This window comes from Eretmochelys imbricata, chromosome 1 (genome assembly GCF_965152235.1).
Source record: "Eretmochelys imbricata isolate rEreImb1 chromosome 1, rEreImb1.hap1, whole genome shotgun sequence".
Lineage (NCBI taxonomy): Eukaryota > Metazoa > Chordata > Testudines > Cheloniidae > Eretmochelys > Eretmochelys imbricata.
In genome coordinates, this window is record NC_135572.1 from 266,115,644 (window position 1) to 266,139,558 (window position 23,915).

General features: G+C 43.8%; 2 protein-coding genes across 10 annotated transcripts in view; both read right to left on the reverse strand.

Annotated features, from left to right (window-relative positions):
• The window catches only part of DMC1 (DNA meiotic recombinase 1), a 36,606-nt gene extending 18,833 nt beyond the window's left edge, over positions 1-17,773 (reverse strand). For 3 of the 7 annotated variants that reach the window (XM_077829896.1, XM_077829886.1, XM_077829861.1), the window contains exons 1-9: positions 17,711-17,773; positions 14,946-15,036; positions 14,338-14,382; positions 13,102-13,248; positions 12,715-12,797; positions 9,711-9,763; positions 6,472-6,513; positions 4,662-4,734; positions 3,857-3,948 (exon numbers count right to left, since the gene is read on the reverse strand). In XM_077829896.1, the coding sequence (XP_077686022.1) occupies positions 3,857-3,948; positions 4,662-4,734; positions 6,472-6,513; positions 9,711-9,763; positions 12,715-12,797; positions 13,102-13,248; positions 14,338-14,382; positions 14,946-15,002 (592 nt within the window). In that variant the 5' untranslated portion in view covers positions 15,003-15,036; positions 17,711-17,773. Of the gene's footprint in view, positions 1-3,856; positions 3,949-4,661; positions 4,735-6,471; positions 6,514-9,710; positions 9,764-12,714; positions 12,798-13,101; positions 13,249-14,337; positions 14,383-14,945; positions 15,037-17,118; positions 17,219-17,332; positions 17,443-17,710 lie in introns of those variants that run through there. The other 4 variants (XM_077829913.1, XM_077829905.1, XM_077829870.1 and 1 more) reach the window with 3 other exon arrangements.
• A 3,361-nt stretch (positions 17,774-21,134) lies between these two features.
• Positions 21,135-23,915, reverse strand: part of FAM227A (family with sequence similarity 227 member A) — a 44,666-nt gene continuing 41,885 nt past the window's right edge. For all 3 annotated transcript variants that reach the window (XM_077829840.1, XM_077829832.1, XM_077829848.1), the window contains 3 exons: positions 23,414-23,571; positions 22,066-22,221; positions 21,135-21,527 (listed from right to left, as the gene is read on the reverse strand). In XM_077829840.1, coding sequence (XP_077685966.1) covers positions 21,422-21,527; positions 22,066-22,221; positions 23,414-23,571 — 420 coding nt within the window. In that variant the 3' untranslated portion in view covers positions 21,135-21,421. The remainder of the gene's footprint in view (positions 21,528-22,065; positions 22,222-23,413; positions 23,572-23,915) is intronic.

Sequence of the window (23,915 nt, forward strand, 5' to 3'; positions counted from 1 at the left end):
TTGTCCCATCATCCACTGGGAGCTTAACCCAGAATTCCAATGGGTGGCGGGGACTGTGGGATAGCTACCCACAGTGCACCGCTCTGACATTCGATGTAGCCTTGGTAGTGTGGACGCACTCTGCCGAATTAGGCGCTTTAGTGGGGACACAGAAGACCAAATGTATAAAATAGCTCCCAAAAATTCGAATAGAATAATTTCAAAATAATTTCATACTGTAGACGTACCCTTACATTCTGTTTTCTCTCTCCTGCAGACATGGTGAAAGTGCAGAGAAAAACAGATAAAGTTCTGCAGTGATTGTCTGAAGCATTAATTATTGCGAGTCTTTCTCAATATACGCCTGTTAAAAGGTACTAAGAACTTTGCTGTCCCTAAGGCAAAGCTTTTTACCTGTAAATATATGTGCTACAGGACATCTGGGGGGAGGGATAGCTCAGTGGTTTGAGCATTGGCCTGTTAAACCCAGGGTTTAAACCTCAATCCTTGAGGGGGCCATTTAGGGATCTGGGGCAAAAACTGGGGATTGGTCCTGCTTTGAGCAGGGGGTTGGACAAGATGACCTCCTGAGGTCCCTTCCAACCCTGATATTCTATGATAATTCTGAGTGGAAGCTGTAGTTTTGCCATGCAATGTCCACATCTACCTCATGTAAAGTGAGAATACTAACCAAACTTCTTTTTCTGCAACCAGTTTCTCAATAAACTGTTTCAGAGTAGCAGCCGTGTTAGTGAGTGGATGTGTCGTTACAGAGAGTAAAACTATTTCCCCATGTTTATTTTTCCCCCCTACTGTTCCTCAGACGTTCTTGTCAACTGCTGGAAATGGCCTATCTTGATTATCACTACAAAAGGTTCCCACCCCCCTCCTGCAGGTAATAGCTCACCTTAACTGATCACTCTCGTTCTTGTGTGTATGATAACACCCATTGTTTCATGTTCTCTGTATATATATATCTTCCTATTGTATTTTTCACTGCATGCATCCGGTGAAGTGGGTTTTAGCCCACGAAAGCTTATGCTCAAATAAATTTGTTAGTCTCTAAGGTGCCATAAGTACTCCGGTTGAATTTCACACAATTGAATGTTTTCATTATTTGCATCCGCTGCAGTAGGCAGTTTGGGTACAGGCTGAGGTTGCACCATACTGCCAGCAGCCATGTTAAGCTGGTGAATAGGATTGGGAGGAGGGATTTTGTAATGAAGGACAGATGCAGGGAAGGAAAAATAGGTTAATAGTTTTGTGTCAGTCATGGCGTGGGCTTCAAATTGGTTGATGGTCGGGACATTAGCATGACACAGAGGCTGAATGCCCAGCTACAGCAGCTGCCATTTTGAAGAAGTGTATGGGAGAGATGGTGGGGGACGGAAACGGGAGAGGCAGCTTGAGCCGAAGGAGACAGGGGGCTGGATAAACATCTGTCAAAAATGACTGCGGCCACGGGGCACCTGGAACAGAAGCTAGCACAGCAGTATAGCATAACAAAATAAAATAATAATAAATTTTAGATATAAATACTTACATGCTCTTGTTCCCTGGATCGGATCTACCTCTTCAGTACCATTTTGGGTTTCTGGCTGGGAATAGGCTCATTCCTGCATGGCAGGGATCAGGCTTGCTTTCTACCCAGCCATCCTCAGGGTCTTCAGTCCCAAAAAGCTCCTGGTTTTCTGGAGACAGTTCTTCACTGGCCTCCTCGTGTTCATCCTCCAAAGACTCTTGGTGCTTGTCTGGAGGGAGGTGGAGCAGCAAACTTCTTGGTTTCTGCAGTGGTATAACTGATCAAAATCCTGTCCAGCTCCTCATAAAAAGGACATGACACCTGTCGATTGCTGGACCTTTTCCTAGCATCCTTGGTTTTAATGTACATTCTCCTGAGTTGTTTGTTCTTTATCCTGCACTGTTAGGTATCCCAGCTGTGGCCCTTCATGGAGATGTACTTATCCATGTCTACAGAAAGATTTTTATTCTGGTGACTAGCCACAAGAGCTTCCTGCATCAATGTTTCTCTGCAGGGGGCGATGAGATCTAGAGTCTCTGCATAGCTCCAAGAGGCTGCTCAAGGCATACTATAAGGCTTCTAGAGTAATATCACAGCATGGCTGATATACTCAAATCCAGGAGTAAATGAGCAAATTCTGGCCAATTTTTATATGGGGATGTCTGATCAACAGCAGAACAGTGGAGGGCTCTGTGACTCAGGAACCTCTTGGTGTCAACTGGCAGAGGTCACAGGGGGTGCATGGGGTTTTGCAGATATCCCCTCAGATATATTCATAATACTACACCAAAGGGTAGCATGCAAAGTCAATACCAAGAGCCACCATAATCACTGGTCATCATCATTACTGCACAATGTATGTACGGATAATATTTAAGAAATTATGTATCTATATTGAAAGTTACATTCTTAAGGTACTAGAGAGTTAAGGCCAGTCACCAAGATGTGACATGCTCAGATGTACTCCTTTGAGGCAGGAAGTAACAGATGCTTAATCTTGCTGTCTGGTCATATGTGTACTGTGTATTGTCTGCATCACAATGGAGGTCTATTTGCATACTGAGCCAGGTGCCAATTGAAAGGGTGTGAAATCTACAAGAGACAAAATCTACAAGAAGAACCAAAACAGCAAGGGGTGTCCTGTATATGAATGAAGACAAAGGATGGAACTTTTATATCCTAGGAGGCAATGGAACACAATGGGCCAACTAGGAGACAAGCTGACAAGCATATCTGTCTCATGAAAGGAAGTTCATTGCCAAGCCTGGCTATAAAATGCTGCAAGGACATTGGGTGAGCATTATGCTTAAGACATCAGAGTATCTAGTTAATTAAATCTAGGTTCTAGAATGCATATTAAGATTTCATTTTATATGTACCCATTTTTTCCAGAACTTCTACATACTATTACTTGAATCTCTATGCTTTGTTAAATAAACTTATACCTAAGAACATAAGAACAGCCATACTGTTTTCACTATAAGCATATCTTAGTGCTGTTTGTTAAGCAGAGAAGTGATCTAAGGTGGAATTGGTAAACTGGGGTTTACTGATTTTTAGGAAGCAGGCGATCTGTGAATCCTGCAAGTGTCCACTGGACCAGGGACTGGACACTCCAGGGAGACACTCGGAAGAGTCGAGGGTTGGAGTTTGCCTATTGTTAACCAGTAGAGAGACAGCAGGGTCTGCAAAGCCTAGTAGGGAGTGCTTGTGTTACCCCTGGCCAGTGGAGTTGGGGAGCTGATTCCCTGCAGACACAGACAAGGTTTCGTCATGTTAAGGGCAGGTGGTAGTGAGATTCCTCACAACCCTGGGTATCCCCAGAAAGCATCACAGCCACACAGGTAAACAGACAGGTCAGTAACAGTCGCCCACAAAACAGTGTGGGACAGTAGCTGGAGGACTGCCAAAGTAGCATGCAGCAGCATTATGTGCATATGGACAATAGACTGACCTAATTCAACTGCATCAAACTTAGTTCACTTTGAAAGAGTATGAGATAAACGCAGAGTTAATGTGCTATAATAAATTACACTATGTGTATGCAAGCATTTTGAAAATGGATTAACTCTATTGAGTCTGGTTTAAACCTTGGTGTTAGACAAGCCCTTAGTATTTCTGGAATTTGCTAAATAGTTTACAGAATGTAACTAACTAGGACCACTTATTCTGAGCAAATCTAAGGCAGCAGAGGACCACAACAGAAAACTGAAGCAGGCTTGTGACTCCCCACATGCAGAAAAATGTTAGTGATCCCCAGGAGAAGGTCTTAGCCAATAACTTGAGAACTGCTGGAACAGTAGTTTTAGAGGTGGGGGGAAAGGGTTGTTGTGCCCATTCCAATGATGATCTTACTGGTATATGCACGTGCATACAGCACATTGTCAAGCACTGCATCATGGTCTACGTTGAAGCGATCAGCAATGTCACGAAGACGATCTGGACGGCTGGAATGTGTAAGATTTAAGGATTCTCTTTATATACATCATGCAAATTATGAAAATCCATAAAACTCAAGTCCAAATCCAGAGCTCCCAGACAAGGCCTTGGCCTCTCTGTTGATACTGCCAACAAGAGGAGCAATTAGTGCTTATGGTGATGTGTTTTGTTTTGTTTTTGTGATACAGAATAACTAGACAGAAAGCAAACTCTTTACATAGTCCATCAAAAAGCTGTGAGATAGTAACAAACAGTGGAATCACTTTTGAAGCAGTAATCTGGATATGAAAAGCTTCTATCACCTAGATATTAAAAAGATGAGCACATTAGAACTACACAAATAGAAATATAAAATAAGTTCTGTATCTTAACCCCACCCCTATCCCCCATTTGGGTTGGATTATAACAAATTACCTAGAGATAAAAAGCACCATGTCCAAACTCCAATACCTAAATCATTTTGGCGTCTTGCTTTAGTAATTTATAATAAGAATAAACTGTTGTGGACAGCACTGACTTTGTTTTTCTTCATGATGCCATGGGCCAGATTTAATAGACAGTTCCTTACTTTTATCCATGAATGGAGCCATTTAGAGCATCTCATCTGCTTTCTGCAACAAAATGCACTCCATCAGAAGATTATGAGGATGCTGTACTCATTACAAGATGCATCAACATCCCTTTCTATCATACCTACAACTTGCTTAAGTAAAAAAGATACAAAGTGTTTTCAGTATCAATGAAGATAATTTTTCCTCCTGTGTAGCGATCTGCTCCTGGAAGCTGAGTTGTCACTAGAATGCATCATAAAGAGAGGATCAAAATGAGCAGAGGGGAAAAAGCCCCTTCCACCCCTCCAACTCTCTCTGCTACTACTTTTAACAAATAACAGATCCAACAGTTTGTAAACAACACACAAACGATCCAGTACTAATAACCAGAGTTGCCTTTATAGCAAGGCTGACTTGCCTCCACAGCTAGCTTAAGAAGGAACCAAAGTAAATTTTCTCTGTGGGATGTCAGGTCAAACTTAATCAAACTTTATGTTACTGAGCACCAACACTTACTCTGCATCTAAATTTGCATAATTTTTATTAAAAATAAATATTTAATGAAAACAACTAGTAATAATGAATGAAGAAAAACATCTTCTTGGCCTTCTCGCTAAGATCAATGGTAATGCTCTAATAGGGCCTTTCCATCTCTTAACTACTACGCTTTTACCTCACTTTATTTGGATATATATCTTTCTTGGTAGATGAATAGATGCCGACTGTTGTTTGAGTTTATCCGCAATGAACAAATTCAAATGATCAGTTTTGTCCTCATCCTACATGCAAAAAATTATTATTCTGTACCAAATGTGGCCCTCAGGCTGTAATTTGGACATCCTTGGACTAAATGAAAACACTCCCATTTTTCAAGGAAGAGCCTCAATATCTGTCATAAAGGGAGATCAGACTGAGAAATTGTTGGTTCTCCACAGTTTTTAGTAACTAAATTCCAATATTATTAACAACTACATTATTTATTATTATGTATCTGTACTGTGGTAGCATCAAGAGTCCTATTATATTTTGCACTGTACAAACGTATTACAAAGAGATGGTCCTTAACCAAGATTTTACAATATAAATTTAAGATAGGAGACAATAGTTGGACATGAAGAGACAGACTGGGGAGAGCACAAGTTAACAGCAAAACAGTTAAAATAATAAGCAGCAGTCTCAGTGGTTGCAGCACATCAGCTGCCTAACCATTTTGTAGGCATTGTGGCAAAGGTGGGTTTTAAGGAGAGATTAAAAGAAGGATAATGTAGTGGTCTCACCAATTATTACCGAGAGCTCTTTCCAAGCATAAGGGGAAGCATGAGAGAATGTATGATGGTGCTTATCCAAAAATTGGACAAATGGGCAATCACGGGTGGCACTGTTGGAAGAGTGAAGGTGGGAGTCTACATTTCTACAGAGTATAAAGATGAGAGGTAGGGCAAGGATAAGCTATAAAGAGCCTTATGCTCTTGTGCTTGACGCAGTGGAGAAGGGGGATCCAGTGGAGGGATGCAAAGAGGAGGAAAAAGTGGTCAAAGCAACACACTGTGAAGAATATTTTTGCCACAGCATTTTGAATGGATTCAAAGAGGATGTAAACACTATCAATAATGTTCTGAAGCATAGAATAATGGCAAAGGAACAGATGTAAACAAAGAAACTTACAATTCATATACATCTGAATTAGTAGAAATAATACTCACTGAAGTCTTTACTTCACAACATTTCTAAAGGTAACAGAAGATGGCATATTTCCACTTCTCTAAGACAAGATATTTCCTTCTCATGTATCTAAGAAAGGAGCTCATCTTTAGGTATGTGTACCCAAGCTACATGCAGGCAGGTCTTACCTCCTAAATGCTGTTTAGTAGGTTGGTAGCGTGTTTCTTTTAGAGAGCAAAGACTGATATTGCCATAGAACTCCTTGATGAATGAGATTACAGAGGGATATAACTGTCAATATTAAGACTGTGTACCTACCACAAAGGGTGTGGGCAAGCTGGGTTTTGCCTGTTCGGAATTCTATTAAAGAGAAAAAACAAGGGGAAAAGTTTTTGCAGTTTGTCAAATACATGAGTTGTTTCAATAAGAATACACTCTCATTTATAAAACCTCAATCACCTGTATTGCTTTCTGTCTTTCAGTCCCCACTCATAAATCATATGAAGTATAGTGCAAATTGTACTTATGAACAGCAGGGCTTAGAAGTGCTGCACTGTGAGAGGTATCATGCTTGACAATTTCAGAGTGGCAGCCGTGTTAGTCTGTATCAGCAAAAAGAACGAGGAGTACTAGTGGCACCTTAGAGACTAACAAATTTATTTGAGCTTTTGTGGGCTAAAACCCACTTCAACGGATGCATGCAGTGGAAAATACAGTAGGAAGATATATATATATATACACACAGAGAACATGAAACAATGGGTGTTGCCATACACACTATAACAAGAGTGATCAATTAAGGTGAGCTATTATCAGCAGGAGAAAAAAACCTTTGTAGTGATAATCAGGATGGCCCATTTCCAACAGTTGATAAGAAGATGTGAGTAACAGTGCGCGCGGGGCGGGTGGGGGGAATAAGCATGAGGAAATAGTTTTAATTTGTGTAATGACCCATCCACTCCCAGTCTTTATTCAAGCCTTATTTAATGGTGTCCAGTTTGCAAATTAATTCCAATTCAGCAGTCTCTCGCTGGAGTCTGTTTTTGAAGTTTTTCTGTTGTAATATTGCGACTTTTAGGTCTGTAATTGAGTGACCAGGGAGACTGAAGTGTTCTCCGACTGGTTTTTGAATGTTATAATTCTTGACGTCTGATTTCTGTCCATTTATTCTTTTATGTAAAGACTGTCCAGTTTGAAGTGAGCTGTAGCTCACGAAAGCTTATGCTCAAATAAATTTGTTAGTCTCTAAGGTGCCACAAGTACTCCTCCTCTACTTCCATAAAGGAGCTTAATGTCTTCTTACAACTATCTTAAATGAGGAGCAATGGTTATACCCAGCCCATAATAATATCAACTCCAAGACACTGTTGGAAAAATGTTAGATGTTGCTGAGGGTGTTGGGTTAATTCCACTGACCAGGCTTAACTTTATTTTCAGTCAAATGGGTTCCAATATCAGAAGCCATCTGAGCAATCCCAGAACCCATTATAGCCACAGCTTTGCTCTCCAAAGCTGTTTGAGAATTGCACCATTGTAATTTACACCATATGATCACTATGGTGCAGTGTGTCTACACTAGGCATCTCGTTCTGGTTGTCCACAATATATGTTGTCCACCAAGAACACTCACTGCAAGTACTGCAGAGTCTATGGATTGTTGCATCTATCCCACAGTCCCTGGCACAGCTCCCTGGAATAAGTGAATAATGTCCATAGAATTTAAAAACAAAAACAAAAAACAGGGGGAGGGGGGAGAGAAAAACATGTTACATGTTTTGTGAATTTGTATTTTGTATTATCTTGTTGGTTGTCCACCGTTATTCTGAGGGCAGGGGTCTCAGGAGAGGTGTCTGGGAATACCTGAAACCATCCAAATACTGCCTCATTTACTTTTGGCCAGTTCTGAAAGGAAGAGACATGTGGGGGGAATTGTGGGTCCAGATAGAGCCATAACTGCTGTTGTGCCATACAGAGCCATCTTGACAGGTGCCAAAGGCACTGCCATGAGCTGTCAAAGTTATTAGTAAAGGGTATACTGGAGCATTCTGTGACTGTACTGAGAGACTAGTTGCATTGGTGCAATGGCTGCACCAGTGAAAACTGACAACGCAGATGGGAAATAGCCTTGCTCAGAGTTAGTACAATAATACTAACAATCCAAATGGTGGTGTGATTGCCATTCCCACTTGTGTGTAGGATCCAGCAAACCTAGCACACATCAAGACATCTTACTGGAGACAAGAATGATGAAGGTGAAACTGTTTCTCAAAAAAAGAGATAAACACTGCAATAATCATGACAATAAACCTACAAAGAATTCCATTTACTGCAGAGGTATGTTGCACTCAAATGGAAATATTAGCATCGATTTTAAATGGATACTATAAATTAAAAAAAAACATACTTCCATCTAAAATATTTTAACTTACTATTTTTACAAGTAATACCTAAGTTTGCAATAGCTAAAAGGTTTAAAAAAATATATTTCAGTTTGCTTACTTTGTACATTTGACAGCACTTTGTCTATAGTTATTTTCCCTACTTCCCTTATACACTCAGATAGTTATTTTCCACTATCAATTGTGTGTGTCTTCCACATAACAGATGAGAACAGAAAATCAAATTTTAAAAATGTTATTTTAAATCCATAAAAATTGGTCAAGAGACTCAAGGGTGGGGGTAACACCTGAAACAACTTTTATCTCATTTTTATCTAGATTTCAAGTTGGTGGTATTACTTTGAAGACCAGGAGATAATATTTGAAGACAACATGTCCAGAAAATATTTCATCAAACTGTTCAAGCCTCAAAGACACTTTTTAAAAGGGGAGTGTGCTCTATTTGATAAACTGTAGTTATTGCTGCTGAAGTCTTTTGATCTTGCTGATTGACTTTTGCTGTAATAATAGCTTACTATCTAAATCTGATATGAAGGGCATTGCATTATTTGCTCATATCTCATTGTTTGAATTCTGTACAGTGCTGCCAAAATGACATATGTCACATCCATGGATCTGCATACTTTATATTGCTTTACACTGTGACTTTTGCCTGTAGTAAAGCTGATGAATGAGAGAAGCTGGGTGCAAATATTTACACATCTCTTGAATTACAATAGTCTATTTTGGACTGAACTTTAAGTTTTGATTCTTTGTGGAGAAGAGTATGTATCAGCAGGAAATCTCACATCAAGGTTTCATTACTGGGAAGAAATGGGGAAGCAAAATGGGGAAATGTTTCCTGAGCAACATTGTTCATAATGGTATATCATACTGAACCAGCATGCCTCCAAATGTGAGTGTTACTCAGCTCAACCCTCATCTGCAGCAACTGAAGAAGAACAATGGCAAAACACTGACAAAGATGGGATTATTTCTGCTTACATCAACCCTGGAAAGGGACCGTCCATTACAGTTGAGCCTCAGCCTCCATCTTTTCAGGTCCAGTGTGATGAGAATTTGATAGAAATAATGTAGCTTGCTTTAAAACCTAAACATCTGCTGCAGCTCTCTACTGGTAATCCACTCAATAAAATCCATTTAATATGGTTCACTCACCTCCAAAGGCCTCTGTGATTGCCATGCTTTCAATCCCACCACCCAATAGTTTACTGGAGGGAGAGAAAGAGTTAAGCATATTGAAATGCCCACAGTCATGAGAGTAATGTCAAAAGGGGAATCTTTGCCACTTTAAGAAAATCTGTTCTCATCCAAAAGGCCCTGCACGTAACTCATGATGTGATATGGTGCAGGGGCACCACATGATCCCTGGTATACAGAGTGCTAATTCTGTCTCAGCTTCCTCTTCTACAGGTGCTCGAGTGGCCATTTGGTAGATAGAAGAGAGAAAATATTTTTTGAGAAGATAAGGCTCCACCAACAAGCGGTCATGGGATTGCTAAAAATCCTAATCTATTAATTTACCCACATTTTCAATTTATTTTCTGCTTATGTTTAGTCATTTTTCACTTGTTTTTCCACCAAGAAAAAAAATCCAGAAAGTACCTTTAAGGCACAAGTCACTGTTAAGAACAGTGTGGAGCTGCACCAGCCCAGAAAGAACTCCTTTAGACCAGGGGTTCTCACAACAAATTTTTTGGTGGCTTCAGTGTACGGCCACCAACTCTTGCTGATGGCCACTCTGACAAACCCATCTCTCTGTCCCTGCCTCCTGCGGCCCTGCAGCAAGAACCCACCCCAGGGAAGGTGGGATGGGAACTCACCAGCCACCTGTGAAGTCCCAGGCTCCCCGTGCCCTGGCTGATCAGGAGTGGGGGAGCTGCTCAGGGGAGAATCCCAGTGACCGAATACCACAGCCACCTCCACTGACAAGAGCCACCTCTGGCACCATACACACCAGCCCCATGTATCTCCAGAAGCGCTGCCTGGAACCCCCAAGAAGGCTCTGTGGTGCAGGGCGCCAATCCCTGCTGGTGGTACCAATGCAAACACTAAGGCAGTGCCTCTCGCTGCCCTTGGTAACAGCTATTCAGGAGCAACAGCTAGGCATTGCAGGAGGGGCCGCTGCTTTTCCCTCCATCCCAATCTCCGCCCATGCTTTGGAGGTTGTCATGGCTGCAAAAAAATCCACTGGTGGCCACATTTGAGAAACGCTCTTTTAGACACAATGCTTCTTAAAGCTCCCAAGCAGGTTGGGGAATGCACTTGTTACACTCAGTGCTGGGTTTACAATGGCGCCAGTGGCTCCATGGAGATGGGCCCATGCTCAGAAGGGGCCCCGGACTATTCTGCTTGCACTGTGGCCCGAGATCCTGCTGGCTCCCCCTGCCCACCACTTGTTCTTCTCCGCCTGCGTGCCCATTGACCAAGGGCTCCTCTCCACCGGCTGGCTTCACCCCCCTGCTCCTCTCCGTCCCCGGCCGGACCCCAGTGTATCCTGGCTCCTGGCAGTCTCTGCTTCCTACCACTTGTGGGGCCTCACCCATCTCCCTGGAGCTGAGCCACTTGGGACTGGTGCAGAAGCTTGGCCAGTCTCAGCCAGGTCAGGGGGACGGGACAGTGTGGGGGACTTGGCTGGGCCCCTCCAGGCAAGGCATCTTGAGGGAGCGTGGCCGGGGTAGGCCCTGGCCTGGCTGATCAAGCCACTCCTGAAGGGACGGAGCGACTCCTGGCCCCGGAACCAGCCTTAGCTGCTCAGCCAGCTCAGGCCCGGCAGACACAGTCGCCTCCCAGCAGGGCCGGTGAGTGCAGCCAGGAGACAGGGCTTGGGGGAGTGGGTCTCTGGGAGGTCAGAAGGGACGGGTACTGGGCTGTGAGGGGGCAGGGAAGATGTGTGTGTGTTGGGGCACTAGGGAGTGTGGGTTCTGTGGGGGATTCTGGGCAGTTGTGGTGGGGCTGTGGGCAGGGGGGCACTGGGCATGGTGCATTTGTGTGGGGGGGATCTGGAGGAGGCGATGAGCATAGTGGGTCCGGGGGGCTCTGGGCATAGGGAGTCGGAGGGTGTTGGGCAGGGGGCACTGTGTGGTGTGGTATGGGCCCGCCCCAGAGGGGAAGGTGTCCGCTGGCAGCACAGGGCCGGGCAGGCCACTGTGCGTCTGGCAACTGCCGGTTTGTAAATAGTGCCCACGTGCTGGGCTGGGTGGAGTGGGGCTGCCCCTGTCATGCCATGCTCCATTGACCCTGGCTGGCCCCTCTGTCTGGGGTCTCACCTCCCCACGCCATGCTCCATTTCCTCCATGGGGGCCCACAAATATGTTTAATGCTAGGCCCACAAAAGATTAATCTGGCCCTGGTTACACTACCCCTTAGAAGGGTGTAAGGAGTGCTGCCTTGCACAGTCAGCTATTCTACTGTCTGGTATGAGACAGTGTGTAAAGACACCCGCCTCCTCTTTGTCCCCTGTAGGATGGTTAACAAACTGGGGGTGCTTGAAGAAGTAGTCATTGCAGTCAAGACAGTATCCGGATTGTAACTGTGCCTGGCACCTCTGCAGAACACACAAAGGAGGGAAGCCTCCTTGTGCATGCGCATGCAAGAACCAAACAGTCTGCTCCTACATTTTGAGGAAGAGTCCTTTCTGATTCAGATGGGGGTTTTGCTGCTGAACCATTCTACCATATTGCACACATATTGTGTCACTTCTGGGAAAGCAGATGAATGTGGGGAATTTTTTTCTGGTTTTCCTGCATAAACCTCAAGCAAAATAAACAGGGTCAGCTAGTACTTTTACTTTTTGAAATTAGATTTGAGGTGCATGCTATTGACATGAAACTATCATGTGTGTGAGCTTGATTAGCATACAAAAAGGTTGAGTCTACTCAAGCAAATTTAGGTCCTACAATTCACCACCATTACAGTTACACAGGTGGTAGCAAGAGTGGAGACTGCAGAGTAAGCAGGAATCAGGCTTGTTATCAGTGTCACCCAACCCTACTCTGAGCAGGGTTAAATGACTCACTTCCACTTGCTTTTTTGCAAGTGCACCCACTGTGTCCTAATTGAACATGTGTCTCTAATAGTTGTTTTGTAGCCAGTTGGAGAAAAAGAATATGATTACTTTTTGGGCAAAGCTCAGGCAGGGGTTAAGTAGAGATAAACTTACTCAAATTCCTGGCTCCCAGTGGTGATATGGAACACCATCTTCCGTTTCTCGCTGTACTCAAAGGCAGTCAAGAATCCTGGTTCCTAGGGGAACACCAAAGGAAATTATTCAGTTTGGTCTGATACTTAGGAAGAATGTGATATCCTCAGCCAAAATCCATTTCTCCTCATTGACCTCTCATCTGGCTGAACCTGTCAAGGGCCATCATACTTGTCAGTCTGGCTGCTATTGACTATAAAGTAGTATCTCTGACTTCAGACTAATAAGCACAATCACTTGTAAGCATGATTGTTCTAATGCTTGCAGTGGAAAATGCTGCAAAGTATCTTAGCAGGGGAGGGAGGGTGGGCTTCTAAGTTGAAAATGCTAGGTATGTGATTTGCTTACAATTAGTTTGTTGGCTGCTTCTTTGATCTTGTCCACTTTGGCCTCTGAAAGCCCTTTCACATTGCACAATGCCCGCCTCGTTGTCATCTGGATCCCTTTGACAGTACAGATTCCCACAGACTTCAGCTTTTTAATATCAGCCACATTCTGTGAAGAAAGTTCACATTCTGTGATCACTAGCTCATGAAATGCTACGACTGGAAAGTAAAGAAAGCTTTTGTAGCCCTTTATATTGTACGTTCACATGTATGTTTATTTTCACTAAGAAAAAATAGATATAACTGCTTTGTTGCTTCTGAATGTTCTAAATATGTCCAGGGAAGAATACACTTGCTTGTTGTCAAATGTTACAGATACTCCTGGGTGGGAATGCATTCGCGGTGTTTCTGAATAATGGTTGTGCCATGACTTCAATGGAAATGTAATGGAACAGAGGCAATGTAGTGGGTTACTTAGATAAAATAGTAGCAGAAGGTTTAAAGGACACTGCTTCAAACTGTCACCCCCAGACAAGTCCCTTCTTTGGGTAAAAACTTGAATGTGTCTCTCATTTATGCACAGGAGCTGTGTGCAAATGACACGAGGGAGAATAATGAATAACTTAATAGCTTCCATTGAGAAGCTTCTGTCTTCTCCTTGGGTTTATCTTGTGCATATCATGATGACAAGGATGGATGAAAAAAAGCCAGTCATGAAGAAGAAAAGTCTTATACATAAAGGGGTATAATAAGCACTCACTTAATATAAATCATTGAGTTATTTTTTCCAGTTTGAGAGAAGCCTACTGGTGGAGTTTACTGAAGAATTTTTAACTAGTAAGAAAACTGCTCCCCATTTCACCAGCATTCTGAGAACAGCATAACAAAGCCACTCACAGTATAATGTAGGGGCTAGAGAAGACATTGGAGTAATTATAGATAGTTACTGGCTAGTGCAGAAACTAATCTATGGCCAGATTTTCAAAAAATGCTCACCATCCAACTGCTCTCACTTAGGTGCTAAAATAAGTGGCCATATTTTCAAGAGCTGCTGGGTGGTAAGCACTTTTGAAAATGTGGTCCTTAATATGTAAACTATCAAAGACAAAACTTGCCCAGTGTAGATGCAGCTAGGTTGACAGAAGAATTATTCCGTTGACGTCGCTACTGCCGCTCACGGATAAGTGGTTTTTGGTAACTTTCCTAAAATAACATCCCATGCAGAACTGTCTAGATAATATCTATTACTTATACTTACAATTCCATGTTTCTGCAACAGGTCAATATCCTGAAACAAGGATTCCTAAATGAGGCAGGAGGAAAGATAGAATCTTGGTCATTTTTTTTCACCACCTTTGTTACCTTTACTGACAATTTAACGTGTCAGATTTAAATCCTTAGACCTGGATTGCTTTTCATAATAGTACATGTCCTACTACCTACCAATATAGGCACAACAAAGAAAGAAGCAAAAGGGTTTCAGCATTTCCTCTTGTCCGCATACTATGTAACCATCCGGAGAAACACAGCCACCAATCATGCTGAGAAACTCTACTAATGAAGCCATATAATGATACTCTTCCCTCTGACCCTCTACTATAGTGTTTCTCAACCTTCTCAGGTTGGAGACCCCTTATTCAAAGTCAATTTTTTGTGATCTCTTTTACTCTAAGCGTAAAACATGTATTGATGATAACAATAAGCCTACATAATTTATTTGGGTGTATGTGTTTTGAGACGTTGACAAAGAACAATTGATCTTGAAGGATAAGGGTGTGCAGGGAGCAGGGAAGCAAGATTTTCTTTGCTTTAGATTGTAATCAAATGTACCACCCTGCAACATATTTTTTCACAATCCATAAATACCTCGTCATCCTGGTACCCTACTTCTTCTTGCACTACTTGATCCTCCATGGCTTTCATTGTGAAAGAGCAGGCAATAAGGAGTCAATCAGTACTAAAAAAGGCAAACAAACACCATCAGGGTGGAAATACATAAAGTAATTATAAAGTACTCTTAATAGGGGTTCAATGGCATAGTGGGATATCGATGCGCCATCACTTAAGAATCCAAATTCAGATTCTAAGCTTGGTCCTTCACTGCACGTGCCAGCAGGGGATGGATGTGTGGCAAAGGTGCTTAGCTCCCCAATAAAGGAGGGAGAATCTTGTTTTGCTCTCAGAAGACCCACTCTGCCCAAATTGGCTTAGGCAAGGTTTCCCTTTCTGGAGGGAGGACTGAAGTGACAAAGAGCCTTCCTGACTAGAGGAAATGGAAATAAAGGAAGAAAAAATTGGTGTAATTTCACAGGAGTTCTTTGGAAGTAAAAATAAAATGGAATGACTTATCTTACTTTCTAATGAAAAATATTCAAATAAGTTGTTTCTGAAACCCTCCATATGGCACCACAATGTATTTCTTTCCTCGAGACAAATGGATGGAATCCCTGCCAGTTATGAAAATTTAGTCATCTGTATCAATTTTCTTTTAATATATTAATAACAAGAGGTGAAGTATTTCCTGAAGTAACATTAACAAGCTCCTTGCCCTCAGATACTGACAGAAGAAAAATTAATATAAAAGGTAAAGGGCATGTTACAGTCCTCTCTCTGTACTTTTTAAAAATAAATCCTCCCTTCCCTGTCCTGAAATGCATATAATCCTGCATTCCTTGCATTCAAAAGGGCAAGGGGACTGCTCCCCTTTGGGCAAATGGCAACTCAAAATTGGCAGAGTAGGCAGAGCCAAGGCTGTACCTTCCTACTGGCCAGCAACGGATGTAGGAAAAACTATGCCACACCCTGTTAAGAGGTGTAGCAGTGTAGACACTCCCCTGTTCTCTGGGGAGCCTTCCACTGCTCCTACTGTGGTAATGTGTCTCTGCCCCACAGCCAAGTTGGAGTTGTATCTAAAAACTTATACAGACCAACTCCAAAAATCAGGCACAAATGCACCCAGACGATGAATTTATCTTGAAGTATATTTTTTATCTTTACATGTGTGTGACATGCATTATTGTTAGTCTGGTGCACTGAGATAAGGAGGGTTCCAAGCACACGGGACAACATGGAACAGGGCGTGGAGACAGGAGATAAAGGGTTGAGACAGAACATGGGGCTGTGCATGGGGTTGGGGGAGCCTTGAGAAGGAAAAAGCGTGAACCCTTCCCTATTACTCCAACCTTAACCAGAGTTACTGCCCCGCTATGTTTATTTCTACACTTTCCAAGATACGTGTTAAAGAAATAAAGGGGCAAATCCTACTTGTCTTCTCAGGGTATGTCTACAAATTACAGCAGCTGTGCCACTACAGTGCTGAAATGTAGCTGCTTCCTACACCGATGGAATGGGTTTCTCCATTGCTGTACTTAATCCACCTCTCCCAGAGGCCGAAGCTGGGTTGAAAGAACGGCAGGGGCTAGGTCGACCTAACTACAGCATGACTCTGGGCTTGGTTACACTTGCAGATGTGGAGCACTAGAAGTTAAACCAGCCTTCGGAGACCGCAGCAGCGAAAACATTGCCATGTGTTTACACTGTCAGCTGCAAGTGCACTGGTGTGGCCACAAAGAGCAATGCATTGGGGTAGCACTTTTACCTGCAGCTGATTTCAAAACAAGGAGAAGAGTGGCCACTTGACTTCAGGGGATTATGGGACAGTTTCTGGAAGCTGATCAAAACACAATAATACAACACCTCGTCCACATGGATGTGGGGGAGGGTGTAGCAAGCTTTATGCTGCTGGAGGAGGTGGATTACCGGGAGCGCTCCAGCTGCAGAGTCCAGGCACTCTAAGTGCCTTGCCAGGTTGGACACCTCAGGAGTCGGGGTGCCCAGGGCTGCTTTAATGCGCTCTAATTTGCAAGCGTAGCCAAGCCCTCTGGCGACACAGCGCCGAGCCCCCTAGCTAGGCCGCTCTAATGTTCGGTTAGCTCAGGCCTCAGCTGAGCAGAGGCCACAGTAGCGCTACTGCTCTGTGCGGGACAGAGAGGCTCTGGCCAGGCGCATCGAGAGACGGCTGGAAGCGACGCCCACTGACCTGGCCGCTCTCAGCCCCGCAGCAGCCGGCGGGACCCATCCCCCGCTCACCCCAAGCGCAGCCCCCGCCGCCTGAGAGCGCCTGCCCCGCCCCGCCCGTTATTCGCCGTTCGTGGCAGAGGGGCCAGGGACAAGCTCGAGTCGCCTCCCCTTTCCCGCCTCAAAACTCCCGCTAACAAGGGGTGGCACTGAACCGAAAAGGAGGCGGCGGTTACCCGAGCGCGCGCCTGCGCGCGCACCCGAACTCGAAGCCATCTTGCACAGGCGCACTGGTAGGTATCCGACGCCCTCAGCCGTCTGCGGCGGTAGAACGTGACCATACCGCCTCGATGGAAGAGGTTAGGACTCTACCACTGGGGAGCAGGGAACCGGTAGAACGTTATTCTGTATAAGGGCATACGTTAAAGTACATCTTCTCCCCAGGGCTCTACTCGTTAATGGAACGATCCATATTTAGCGCCCCTGGGAGAGTTTCGAGATATGAGCCGGTATCAGATGTCGGACCCCCTTCCCCAGCCCGGAATGGTAGTGTCGGGCTCGCGAACGGTCACGCGGGGTGGGACTGGGGGGAAGACTCTGAAGCTAGGCAGTACCATGGAAGGGAGGGCGAGTCAGCGACGTTCTCTCCGTACCTCAGCGCGGCGCCCGCCCGTGCGAAGCCCGGGGGGTGTGTGACGCTGCGCCCCCTAGTGGCGTCAGGAGGCGCTCGGGGCCCGGGCGGGGCTGCAAATCCCTCCTGGGCTGAGGCTCTGCGCTGCAGCCGCTGGCAGCCAGGGGCGCTCTAGGGGCCTGCCGGCTCCGAGCTGCTCCAGGGGCTGACGGGGAACGTGGGCAGCCCGAGGGCTCCGTTCAGTCCCGGCAGGGGAGGAGGCGCTGCCCCAGTGCCCCCTGCACCGTGGGGCCTGCATGTACTGCTGCTGCCCGGTGCCGTGCCTGGGCTGGGTCATTTCTCCCCTGCTGGCCCGCCCGCCGCAGGGGCACCCGAGTGTAACAGCCCCGGTCTGGCCCACAGCGGCGGCGGGGGTGACACAACCAGCTCTGCCATGTCCTAGTCACTTCCCAAGAAAATGTGCTTTTGAGGAGTGTGGTGGCGTGGCCCTGTTGGTCCCAGGGTGTGTGAGAGACAAGGTGGGTGAGGTAATAGCTTGTGTTGGATCAACTTTTGAGGGTGAAAGAGGAGACCAGCTTTTCCGCTCGCTCCTCTTAAAACCTTCAGTTCTGGTGTTGATCCAAAGCCCGTCTTCTCTTTCAGCAACAGAAGTTGGTCCAGGAAAAGCTATTACCTCACTCACTGTGTCCCTCTTTTAAGGAAACTCATTTGCTATCAGGACAGTGGGCCACTTCTCCACCCTTCCTCCTAACCAGCTGCTTTCCCAGATTCTCAAATGGGAATTATCTTGGTCGATGTTTTCATACAGGAACTTTTGACAAGCCTGCTCGCTGCTCTTTTGCTGGTGGAAGGACCAGATATCTTGCATTGGCACATACATTTATATTAAAAATTGCATAAAGTCCTAATATTTATATGTAACATACATAGTACATTTAAATTGCTTTTTGTCTTCAAAGCATTTTAATAATTCATCTTCACCTGTCTGAGGCTTGCAGTTTGCGGGGGCAACACCACCTACCCCCAAACCACAGCAATGTTTAGACCTGGTTTTCAAAGGTGCCTTGCACATGCAGCTCTAAATAAGGGTCATGGTAGTTCCAAATTAGCTGGCAAAAAATTGACATGCAAAATTATAGACCTCTTCTGACTATGTTGATGTAAGTAACTTGTTTAAGGTCACAAAAGGCAGCATCTGAGGAAGTCACATGCATAGTCCATCAGCTCATCCTGCCTCTTCATACTGTCAAAGCAGTTAAGTTTCCACGGTATGCATCTGATGAAGTGAGCTGTGGCTCACGAAAGCTCATGCTCAAATAAATTGGTTAGTCTCTAAGGTGCCACAAGTACTCCTTTTCTTTTTGCGAATACAGACTAACACGGCTGTTACTCTGAAACAAACATTGTACTCTTACTTGCCTGGATAAGTGAACAAAAATTACTTGTTCAAGTTCAGCTTCAATACTGCAGTTAATACTAGTTCGCTATAATTCCATAAAATATATCCTTACTGCTACAGGTGTGATAAATGAAAGGGGGAGTGGGGGATAGCTCCCTTTTATGAACACCCAGCCAGCCAGTTAGCTACACAATCCCTGTTAGTAGCTGTTCTCTGCTTGCTTTACCTGTAAAGGGTTAAAAAAAGCCAATAGGTAAAAGGAAGGGAGCAGGCACCAGACCAAAGGAGCCAATGGGAGGGCTAGAACTTTTTAAAATTGGGGGAAAAAAACTTCCACTTTGTCTGTCTGTTGTTCCCCAGAGAGAGGAGACAAAGCAGGGCCAGAGCTGGGACTATGCTGTAAAAAGCTTTGAGTCAAGTATGAAAAATCATCAATCATACCTAGAAACTACTTACTGAAAACCCCATATATGTAAGTAGATCAGGAAATGTCTAGGAAGATGCGATTAGGTTTATTTTTTTGTGGCTTGTGGACTCCTCTGTGCTAACCCCCAAATGCTTTTGTTTTGCTGTAACCATTAAGCTGGACCTCAATAAAACCATTCTTGATGCTTGATTATTATATTTCCTCTTTTTAAATCTAACAATAGCGTAAGTTCCAGATGTTTTCTTTCTTTTTGTTTTTAATAAAGTTTACCCTTTTTAAGAACAGGTTTGGGTTTTTGTGTCCTAAGAGGTTTGTGCATATGTTGTTTAATTAGCTGGTGGCAATAGCTGATCTCCTTTGTTTTCTTTCTCAGCTCTTCCACGGAGGGCTTGAGGGTACCCCACAGGGAAGAATTCCCAAGTGTGCCTTCCTGGGTTCAAAGGGGTTTTTTTGCATTTGGGTGGTAGCAGCATCTACCCCTCCAAGGTCAGAGAGAAGCTGTAATCTTGGGAGTTTAAGAGTGGCCAGTATTAATTTTTAGAATCCTTATGGGCCCCCACCTTCTGCACTTGAAGAGCCAGAGTAGGGAATCATCCTTGACAACAGGAAAGGAATGTCTGTATATCAAAGCTGTTGGCTTTAGTTGTGGTGAGATTTTTGAAACCATCTGAGTGGAAAGAGCACATATCCCAATGACTTTCAAGGTACTTTTGAAAATACCACTCTCAGTCCCCAAGGGTGTAGGAGTGTATGTAGGCATTTCTAATATTTGCCATGTGAGAAAATGAAACATGGAAAGGCAAATTGTGATTATCTTCCTCAGTGGGAGTGTCTGGGTGCTCAGCACTTTTGAAAATCAAGCCATGTATTTAGGTACCTGAATGTGGGCTTAGGAGCCTAAGGCTTTTGCTACACAGAGCTCTTGTTGAATAAGCTATTCCCCATATGGACACTTCCAGAATAAAAATGATGTTATTCTGAAATAACTACTTTACTCACATAGCTCACTTTTATTCTGGAATAGTGTGTCCATGTGGGGGAATTATTCTGGAATAGCTAAATTATACCAGTAAAACTGGTATTTTCCTGTGTAGACAAGGCCTAGCTTTAGCCTCCTATTTAAAAAAAACTTGGCCTGTTTTTCCTGTTTATAGACAGGCTCTTCCAGGAAGCAGATGAATGGACCAAGCTGGAAAGGCTACCACTCAGCCCAAAGTGCTGCTAAGATGATAATGCTGATACATGGAACTTAAACTTCACATCTTCAAAGTGCTATACAATCCTTAACTAAGCTTCACACCACCCATGTGTGGCATATAAAATATTCCTATTTTATACCATGGAAAACTGAGATACAGAGCTGGATTCATTGCAGGTTTCACCAGCACAGCAAGCCTCCCGCAACTTTCCTCCTGTCTGGGAGGGTCTGCAGCTGGCCAGCACAGCTCCACTACTACATATTGTTGGCAAGGGGATGCACTGAGGCTGAACTACACTGCCTTTCAGCTTGGGACCAAGTCAGTTCAGATAAAAACAACTCAAATCTTTGCCAAAGAACCAAACTATTAAAAACATATTCAAGTGACTTTTTATCCTCATATATTACTTCCATTCTTGCAATCTTGTGAGATTTTTCCAGCCCAGTTTTACAGATCAGTGAGGTCAAACTTTTAAACTCAGAGCACTTCTGTGAACTGAATCTTCACATTTTTTTCAGGTTTGTCTGTTCCTAATTGGTGGAGAAAGCTTTGGGGTGGGCTGCCCAAAATATACTCTTAAGATGCATATGAAGATCTGAATGGACATTTATGTTGGAGAAGTCATGAATTCTGGTTTGCTCAGGGTGCTGTTTCTGGATGAAGACACTTCTATGACAGACTTGAACTCTTGTCAGAACTATAGAGTACATCCAGGTGAGGGGTCAGTAATTGGTTCAGCTTCTCTCCTTTCTCTGACAGCAATTGTTTCTCTTTTCTGTGGAGTGGGGAAGCGAGAGAGCGAGAAAAGCAATATAAACTGTTCAAAGGTATTTTCAAAGTAGTAAGAAAAATCTTTTCTAACCTTAAATCACCTAGAGCAATCAAACAAAGTTTAGGAGAGGATTTCTTCACCACTTTGGAACTGACATTAGATAACCCTTGTATCCCCAATCGATAAACATTGAAAGCTCTGCATTCCACAACCCCTCCAAACTCACTCTCTTAATCACCCTGTTAACCTCACCAAAATTCATGATCACCTTTCCAAAACAAACTATATTCTCAAACTCCTTTGGATGAACATTAGCTCACAGATTCCACCTAAAGCAACGTCAGAAAAACACCACACTGCATCTCTGTACCCCCCTGGAATAACTAGCTGCACAAAGCCATCCCCATATTTCCTCATGCCCCAAAACTCCTCTGGAATCAATGTTAGCTAACAGGTTTCGCCTGTAGCAGACAAGGAAATCATCAGTTGGGTTCAGATCATCACAGAATATGCTAGAATGAAACTACACTCATTTTTGTACCTGAGGAATTCTTGCTTCTCCTTCCACTGATGCTGGTCAAAATCCTTCATTTCTCTGCAGTGTCTCTGGTGCACTGTTTTGAAGGCATCATCCAGATGGCGAATATGATTAAAACCTTGTCGGATCACATCTGCATAGGTTGGAGTGGACTCCGTAGTTTGAAATGTAAAAGAAAAAAATATTGTCTGCTTTGTTTTTTCTTTGCTAAATAACATATGAGAGGAACAATAGGGGATGCATAAGTTAGGACTGAGATGAATTGGTAGAGCTGTGGCAGGTAGGGGATGGGGGCTCAGGACTGGAATAGCACAGGACATTTAAGGTCAGGATTGGGGCGTACTGGCAGAGCTTTATGTCAGGGAGGTTAGGATTAGAATAGCAGGGATCTTCATTGTTAGGATCAAAGGAGCAAGGGTGATAAAGGCTGAGCCTCCCTCCTGGCATTGCTCCCTTAAGTTTTATAAGCACTCAAACTCCCCAGTAGAAAAACTTGCATTTCAACCCCAATCTAATTTATTCCATGCCTTTTTCAATTAGACAGCATTTTATCTCCCATTTTTATTCAGGTGCTCCCTCCCATACTTGTTTTCTTAACCTTTCTGTTCTGTTACTGAGAGCCTGTCAGCCTGACTCTGTTCAATGCAAAGCAGTCCCCTTGAAGGTTACCACCAGTATGGTTATACATTGGCTCCACACTATCTGGCCTATCTATAAACGTGTTCTTATATCACCTCTTCTTCAATCTGGTCTCTGTCAGTCTGAAGCCATAATCAACTTCAGGTTTGGTCCTGCAATTGAACAAAGTTCTGCAGCCACACAGACTAAGCCAGCAATCCACCGACTGGGGAAGGAGAGTAAGCGAACTCTGACCTTTCTCTGTTTTCCTCGCTGAAGCGTGTAAGAGGGCATTATAAACGTGATAAAGGGGCTAGGACTAATTTATGAAGAGAGATTAAAATAACTAAATATGTATAACTTGGCTAAGCAATGTCTAGGGGTATAAGAAAGGGATGTCACTCATTTACAATAATATGAAGGGTACAAACATAAAGAGGGAGACAATTGTGTTAGGTGGTCAGAAGATAGAACTAGAAGTAGTTGGATGAAAATGAGTGGTGATTAATTCAGGCTGGCTTTCAGGAAACACAAAGTATGAGGTTTGTTAGCTTGTGGAATAGTTTCTCAATGGAATGGGGGAAGCCCTAAAGCTTGAGATATTTACTATTGAACCCAGAAAAAATTCAATAATATGCTGTAAGGAATAATTCTGCCCTCGTGGGGAATGGATAGAACGTAACCTAACAAGATTTTTCCATCTCTGATTTCTCTGAGTTGATCATAAGGATATGGTATAGGCTTGCAGATCTCCCTCCTGTGAATCAAGATGTCTTGTCCAGACTGTGGTTCAACATTATAGCTCTGGAGGAAGTGCTGAATTAGTGGGCTGTGTCCATTGATGTTAAAGAGATGCCAAGTGAAGTCAGGGCCCTGACAAGCTGGGTGTGACTGGAGAGGGGAAGAAACAAAGGAAAAGAGGCTATTAATTATATCAAAACGAAGTCCAAAGAATAAGGCATGTAATATCCCTAATGATTCATATTCTGAGTGAAAGATAAAATAATCCCCAAATATATAGCCATTGGAAATGCAGTGAAACCTGTCCATATAGGCACCTGACTACATTGAGGTGGGAGATCACCCTGAAGCCGCCACCTCCTCCAGTATAGGGACTCGGCAGTGAGGCTGCATCTGACCCTGACACAGTGCAAGGGCTGGGCCTGCCCCAGAAAAACCCTGGGGCCCTGCCCCTCTGTACCAGGTGCACCAGGCGTGGTTGGGCAGGTTTAGCC